General features: G+C 42.8%; 1 protein-coding gene across 1 annotated transcript; it reads left to right on the forward strand.

Moving 5' to 3' along the window:
• Positions 1-3: 3 nt before the first annotated feature.
• On the forward strand, positions 4-8,259 carry LOC145481854 (inosine-5'-monophosphate dehydrogenase 1-like). The gene is made up of 6 exons (XM_081460411.1): positions 4-1,011; positions 2,021-2,191; positions 2,859-3,040; positions 3,788-4,063; positions 4,780-5,122; positions 7,041-8,259. Exons 1-6 carry the CDS (start codon positions 747-749, stop codon positions 7,343-7,345), a joined length of 1,542 nt encoding a protein of 513 aa, XP_081316537.1. The 5' UTR covers positions 4-746; the 3' UTR covers positions 7,346-8,259.
• Positions 8,260-8,353: the final 94 nt, after the last annotated feature.

Here is an 8,353-nt window from a genome sequence, read left to right on the forward strand (position 1 = left end):
TAAATGAATGAATAAACTAATAAATATTTATTTTCGCTTTTTGTCTTGCGCATTTCATTGTTAATTTTGCCGAGTATTTTGCTGTACTTATTCATGTCCTTGTAAAATCTGTCTTCAATATCAAAGTTTCAAAATTAAAATAACGCGAGAAAAAACGAAATAAAGAGAGAACTGCGCCATATTGGGAAAAGCCACAATCTTTTCGGGTACGACCTGAATCAGTGTTGAAACCGTTGTTCTTTTTTCATCATTTTATGCGGCATGCAAATTTGTGGCGCATAGTTGCCCCAGGAGAAATGTATCGCGGCAGCTTCGTCAACAACATTCTTTGCATCTCATTATTAACACGAGCGCTTGTGCCGGGCGCTTGTGAAACTTCGAAACTTCGTGTACTAAGTGTCAGAACCGCTCTTCAGCTTGAAGGAATCTTCAAAAACTGTCAACGTTCTACATAACAGCACCAAGAAAGACAAGGGAAGTCACTGAGCATCGATTTCGAAGAAAACTTCTCCGATCGTGAAGGAAATCAGAGAAACCGGCTTAGCACGCGGTGGGTTAGTTCACGCCACCGAACTGTTTAGAAGAACCTGTGCGTTCGTAACCCACGAGAAGAAAAGTAATAAATCGTCAATCATCGACGAGATCTGAGTTATCAACAACTTATCAACAGCGTTAAAAGTTCCTTAGAACGGACAGATCCGAACACAGCAGAAGTTAGCTAAACGCAGGACTACACCACGATCAACATGGCAGAATATTTAATAAGTGGTCACACAAGCTATGTGCCAGAAGACGGGCTCACCGCGAATCAGTTGTTTGGTAACGGCGCAGGTTTGACGTACGATGACTTCCTTATTTTACCGGGATTCATCGATTTCACAGCGGACAGTGTTGATCTCACATCGGCGCTTACAAAAAAACTTTCTCTGAAAACACCGCTTGTCAGTTCGCCGATGGACACCGTGACAGAATCGAAGATGGCTATTGCCATGGCCCTTCATGGTGGTATAGGTAAGAGGTGAAATGACCTGTTTGTACGTTGCTTGATGTCTACGAGAAAACAAAAATCTTCTGAACTTTAGGGAACAAAAGAAAACAAGAAATCGAAGGCATCTCCCCCCGGTTCATGTATAATTTTCTCGTCCAAATGCAGACCTTTCAAAGCAGACGTTTTATACAACTTCCACTGTTTGCATTATTTTGGCGTGCACTGAGTCACATATAGGCTCTCTATTTGCACTTTTAAGATTTATATTGCGTTAATTATCCATCGAAAACCTCGCAATGATCAACAAACAATATTCATACAACTTGTCACGCAACAAAACAATTAAACGTTGACGTTCGAGTTCATCACTCCGTTATCTTTTCAGACCATCAAATTAGCTTATTGCTGGTTTGGTTTGCAAATTGAATCATGTTTATAAAATTGCGTGATAGTTTGATTCTCGGTTATAAATTGACCATGTTACGGTTTATATTAAAATGCAGCATTTTGCCACTTCTGTCACTTTGCGTGCACATAAGACGAATCAATTGCTTTTATGGAAAGAAGACGAAATCGAGCCTTACTGGCAGGAGATTCGCACCCGGGATGGGAGAGCAGTCGAGAGCCGATGGAGCGAACGAAGTCGACCGTCCGAAGGATAGCTAAACATTTCTTTCCCCCTCCCCTACCCCACCCCTTCCCGTCTTACTACACCCTTGCTCTAAACAACAACAAAAGATTGGACAGCGACACGTTTCACAGTTTGTTTGCGTTCGCGAGTGCACTGACCAACCTAAAGAATATGCAAACAAAAGTGTCACGCAACGCACCTTTGGAGAAGCGTTACGTGTCTTACGGCTGCAAGTATCAGTAACGGAAGAATTAAACGTGATCTTGCCTCCGTCTACTGGTCTTTTGTCTGCCAATTTACTCACCCAGTTCTGCGACGGATCAGCAGCTTGACTCACCGCCTTGTTGCTGTGGTTTGACACATCTTAGATTCGTTTTTTTTGTTTTATCTCATTTTCTAAGGAATACTCCATCATAACTGCAGCATGGAATTCCAAGCTAACGAAGTTCGCAAGGTCAAGAAGTTTGAGCAAGGATTCATCAGTGATCCCATAGTTCTTAGCCCGGGTCACACTGTACGTGATGTCATGGACATCAAAAAGAAGTGTGGTTTTTCTGGAATACCGCTGACAGGTACGTTGCTGTGATCAGTTTCACATGGGAGGTCGAACGAGGGACTGGGTCGAGCTCTAGTCGGGGGGTGCTCTTGCTGTGTTCTTGGGTAAGCATTGCACGCGACTTGTGCGCCTGAAAACAGGATTCAGCAGGCGGAAAAAACTCTACTGTCCTGCCGTCAATGTTTTTGAACGGGAAAGGCACTGACGTCGCTGCAACTTTTCTCACTGGAGACGGCGTTGAATATTTGCGGAAAGGAATTTATAATTTCAAAAACCATATCAGATTGCAAAACGTGAAAAATATTTTGTGTCTGCAAGCTTTTGGTTTGGCGCTAAAAATTGGTCGCCTGCGTCCGGCAACTTGCTTGTCGCTCGTCTAGTGTCGCCACGTACCTGATTAAATAGTTAAGTTATTTTGAACAAAATATGCTGTTCCTCGTCAAATTATACCCAGAATTCTCGAGTTAAGCATCAGAAGAGGCCAAACGAACTTTAGTTTTGTCTTTATTTTTGTTTGCTTCGAATATTACCGTGTCGTTTCGGTAGTATATAGGAGAGCTAGGTTTTGAGTCCCGCTCGTAATGTAGAATGGGAGGCGCTTTTGACCACTAGGAATGCTTGTTCTATCTGCTAAACACTTTTCGCACCTTTATCCAACTGACCATCTGCTGATTCTTATTCAGATTCTGGTCGTCTCGGCGGTGTTTTAGTTGGAATTGTCACGTCACGTGACATTGACTTTCTCAGTGAGGATGACTACGGTTTAACGCTGGACAAAGTCATGACACCGTGGGAACAGCTTATTGTGGCCCATTCAGGATGCACGCTAAAGGAAGCCAATCAGATCCTTCAAAAAAGTAAAAAGGTATGTTGTTATACACTTGGTTGGCGTACCATAGAGAGCTCCTCGTTGGAAAATCTCTATTAAGTGAATAGCGCTCTAACGTGGAATCCCTATGAGCGCACCCTTTATCTAAAGCAAATACGCTTCTAAAGCCCCGGCCAAACGATCGCAACATTTCAACGCAACACATTGGAACATTGTTGGGCGCTACATGTTGCGCGCGTTTGGCCACCCTGTTGCGACGTGTTGCGACATGTTGGGTGTTGTTGGCTTAAATTTGAAACTGGCAAATTTTTCATGCAACATTTGGAGATGTTGCATGATGTTGTAGTCGTTTGGCAAGGTGCGTGCAACGATATTACGCCCGAGCATGCGTACTAGTTCGATTTTCAGTGCAACATGTCGCAACACGTCGCAACAGGTTGGCTAAACGCACGCAACAATGTTGCGATATGCTCCGTTCAAATGTTGCGATCGTTTGGGCGGGTCTTAAGAAGCTGAGCTTGTCTAAAGTGGGCACATTTCTGGAGCAGACTCTTATCTGAAGCGGATCCTTTGTTAGCGCTCTAAGCTTACACCTCTAAAAAGATGACCTCCGATCCTCCACGAGTCCAGCCCTCTCTACACGGCTCTTCATTAGTCCTGGATCGTATCTTTCACAAAGACAAAAACCGTAAGTTCGATAGTTTGAATTATCCCCGAGCTCGTATCCGAGTTGGCTTTATCGAGTAACTATTGACACTGTTTAATTTTTTTTTCCTTTAACAGGCAAAGCTTCCCATTGTCAACGATAACGGAGAACTAGTGTCGCTGATGGCGCACACGGATCTCAAGAAAAACCGCGAATATCCCCTGGCGTCAAAAGATAAGAAGAAACAGCTCCTGGTCGGAGCCGCGGTGGGCACGCGTGAGGAAGACAAGCACAGAATCGAGGCTCTGGTGCAAGCTGGTGTCGATGTGATTGTACTGGACTCGTCCCAGGGAAACTCGACTTTCCAAATCGATCTCATAAAGTACACCAAAGAGAGATACCCGGATCTTCAGGTTAATATGTCATTTTTTCACAATAGCTTTCTTAGTCAAGATACGTGCGAATCAACAATTGCAACTAACAGACTCTTCATAATTTTAGCAGGCGTGCTAATCATTATCACAAAAACGTTTCGTCTCCTTGCTTTTGCGTAACTGAAAAGCATTTCTTAAAACTATGTAGATCTGATGCACAGCCGGATATACACTGTATACACTCATGAAAGCGACTGTAATGTAATTTGAAAACTGAAGTAGAAGGAGTTAATGTGGTTGCTGACAAAAAAAAATATCGATCTTGTTCAGGTTGGGGTTAACAACAAAATTTCTCACTTCGATGTTGTGCTTTCAACTTGCGTGGAGTGATGATGTAGTGGCGAAGTACAAAGAAATACTGACGTGTTCCAAAGGCCAAGCAGTACGCCCTGTAAAGCTTTTAGGACTAGCTCCGCAAAACATTAACTTGCGGTTACGATTAGGGAGGGCAGGTGGAGTTGGGCAATTTCCAAAAAAAAAAAGATCGAGCGAATGCTTTTTACTAGCTAGGGTGTGTTTGGAAAAAAAAATTCTTGCACAAGTTATTGCTTACCAAAAAACATCATGCACAACCTAAAGATGACAAAACAATTTTATCCCCCAGAAAATTGCCCAACCTCCCCCACCCCCTCGGGGTTGAAAAATAATGGTTCGTCCCTTAGCTAAGTGATTTTCGTACCATTTTTTCTTCGCAGATCATTGCAGGAAATGTTGTAACCGCTGCCCAGGCAAAGAACCTCATAGACGCGGGCGCAGATGCATTGCGCGTGGGAATGGGAAGTGGTTCAATTTGTATCACACAAGAGGTGATGGCAGTCGGTCGGCCCCAGGCTACAGCCGTCTTCCGGGTCGCGGAGTACGCGCGAAGGTTTGGGGTACCTGTGGTTGCTGATGGCGGAATCAGATCCGTTGGTCACATTACCAAGGCGCTTGCTCTCGGCGCTTCGACCGTCATGATGGGCTCACTCCTGGCGGGTACCACAGAAACCCCTGGCGAGTACTTTTTCTCGGATGGCGTGCGACTGAAAAAGTATCGAGGTAAGGATTAGGTTGCCTGTGGTCCTAACCTGCTTTCCAAAGTCCATACTTGCTATAAAAGCTGTAGCAGAAATAAGTAACTTGCAGCTTGACTTTAATTAGGATTTCCGCATTATAAATATAATTGGAAAATTACAAGAGTACTCGGCCTGACTCAGCGGGCTTGACATGCCATGATATTACCGTGTTTATTCAAGTTCAACAAACACATCACTGCACGAAAACAAGTCTATTCTCCCGTATGAGGAGCAAAATTTGCTATTCTTGATATTAAACTTGTTTATCAAGTCTTTTTCCTTGATAAAGCAACTGCGCAAAAAAAAAAGTTCAAGCAAGAGAATTAAAAGGTAATTCAAGTCCCATGAGAACAGTTAGCCGCTTTTCTTTGTTAGTGTCTTCAAAAAATACATCAAGAAATGGACAGAAAAATTGAATGTGAGAGCTATTTAATCTGGGCGAAAAAGCTATTGTACCACTGCACGAAGGCAATTAATCGAATTATATTTTTTAAATAGGTTACGCTGAGATTGAAGGGTACTGACCCTTCTGCCGCAAGATATTTCCGGAGTTTTTCGTTGATAATCCCACTCGACCGAGGTTAATGTTGTTGTCTTTACCCCGTGTGCTTCAGCTAAAGCCACAAAGGAATTAGCACGTTCATTAGCACACAAGATGATGCATTGACGACCATTTGTATCGTTGGTCGTAAAATATGTTTGCCGTTCAACACTTGACCAGTTCAAGCCCTTGACCAAGAGCTTTCCATTCCCGTGCGTGCACTTGGAAATGATTCATTTTTCAAGTTGTTTCCAAATCTTCACATCACTTTCTTTAAGTCTACAGTTAACGAATTTAATGGTTTAGCACCTTACTTTTGGGAAAGAATCTTCGATGAAATTTACGAGAATTTGCAGCGCACTAAGATCCGATCCGTGCGTTAACAATTCAATTACTTTGCCCTAAAATTCGAAGCAGCCTCTCCATCGAGCGGACTTCATCTTGTTCAGTTCTGAACATTTTGATGTGTATCTCTGCTATCTTGCTAATATATTTCCTATTTGCAGCACAGAAAGTGTTATCAGTGCGCCATTCGCGATTTTGCTCTTCCATTCGTCTCTAAAATACGTTAATTAATGAGCAGAAGTGTTAATTTCCTGTGAAAGGGTATTAAGCAAACTCTAGGTGAAAGCTATTTCGCTAAGGCTCCCGCAGATAGCTGGCATCCTTTGCAAACACGATATAATCACACAAGCAGCTGGAATTGACTCAGATTAACATGTCCGGTTTTAAAATCTTGCTGCTAAACCTGTTATCTCATTAGCTTAGTTGCATAAGGCCACACGAAGCACGAAAGACCTCCAGTAGATACCTGATGCACTACCAAAACTCAGCTCAATTCTAGTGCAGTCGAACCTTACTAAAAACAACCTAAAGCGGTCTGAATGTTTCGTCCCAGCCGTGGGCTAATACATACACCGCTCCATAGTGGCCACCCCCGTGCAATGGCCATTAATTTCGTCCCAAAGTGGCCGTCGCAGATAAGTTCAACTACGGAAAGAATAGTGCTTATTGCCCCTGTTAAAAAACTATTTCCTGTATCCCTGGAAGAAATTACCGATATTTTAATTGCGCGGGATTGAGCGGGAAAAAAGTACCTCTTTCCGCCCTGCTCTCACGCTCGCATCGCTCGTGCGCTCCACGAAAAATAACTCGCAGAAAGATAAAAAACGTCCGTGTATAGACTACGATGCAATCAGACCACAACAAAGTCGCCCCCCAAGAGGGGAGGGGAATAACCAACTTTCATTTAACAACGTTTTGGTCAGAATAACCGGAAAATCTAGGCATTTTTTTTTCAGTTTGTGTAAACTAGTTCTATCTAAGATTGCAGTTATTGAGTTGGCTTGTTTTCTTTCAGGTATGGGCTCACTGGACGCCCTCGAACACGGATCAAGTCAAAGTCGTTACTTCGTGCAAAGCCAAAGAATGAGAGTAGCGCAAGGGGTGTCGGGTACCGTGCCGGACAAGGGGAGTGTCCACAGCTTTGTGCCATACCTCTACACGGGCCTGCAACATGGCTGCCAAGATATGGGCACACAGAGCCTCTCTGCAACACGATCCATGATGTACAGCGGTCAACTCAAGTTTGAGAAGAGATCTCCCTCGGCGCAAGTCGAAGGAGGCGTCCATGGTCTGCATTCCTACGAGAAAAGGCTGTATTGACGAATCCGATGAATTAAATTAGTTTAATTGCGTGACATTTCTTTGAAGAGAAACTTGTGTGGACTTGAATAAACAGCGTCACTCTCCGCTCGCTCAATTCTTCCGCTCAAAAGATGAATTATATTCTACACAAATTCTATATTGAAGGCATTGATTTAAGTTAGCAGAGACCATGTGTAATTTTACCAGCACGCAAGGAAATTCAAAATCGAGGATCGACCAATCATGGCACCACATAGATCTCTGTAGACCTACGTCATCAGCACCAGAATTTTTGTAGAATCCTCAACCTCGTTGCCAGGAGAGAGAGCCTGAGAACGAAGTTCTGGACCTCTTGAGAGAGGGAAGAAAAGAGCCGAAACGAAGGGAAGGAAAATGACAGTCAGCAGACATGAATTTAGTTTGAAGGAGCGAAGTCACGGTTTGCTCATCTTGCAATATTGAGCCTAAGTTTTTCAAGGTCGTCGTTTGTAATCCGTGTTACTCTTCTCCATCCTTAGCCATCCTTGTTCCTTCATGGTTTATTATTGTTATCTCTGAGGTGTTTTTCTATCTAGTAAACTACTATTTTCAGGTTTCCTTCAATTTAAAAGTAATTTTGTGCGCGGCCAAAAAACTGCGATTGAGCTCCTTTAGCGTTGATTGAAGTTGTGTGCCGTTTTCCAAAATTGCTCTGCGAAAGTTACGAGCTGTTTCGAACTGGTTAAGAAATTGTGTAAGAAGAGTTGTTATTTTGATATATGGCAATACTGTTTCTATCTGTTGTAGTTTTTGAGAGGCGAGTTTTTTTTTCATAACTGTTAAAGCTGTTAATATTTACTGTGAATATTTACAGTTTGCTGGTCGCACATCAGCCAAGATATTAATATTGCTTTGCAAAAGAATTATAATAAAGTGGTATTTTCAGAAAAAAATGGTTGTATTTTGGAGAGATTAATATCCCTTAAAATATACTGTACTTAATTTTTCTGAAACAAACAAAAGCCTCAATGGTCTCGAACTGAACGG

The sequence above is a fragment of the Orbicella franksi genome, chromosome 3 (assembly GCF_964199315.1).
Source record: "Orbicella franksi chromosome 3, jaOrbFran1.1, whole genome shotgun sequence".
NCBI classification, from domain to species: Eukaryota; Metazoa; Cnidaria; class Anthozoa; order Scleractinia; family Merulinidae; genus Orbicella; species Orbicella franksi.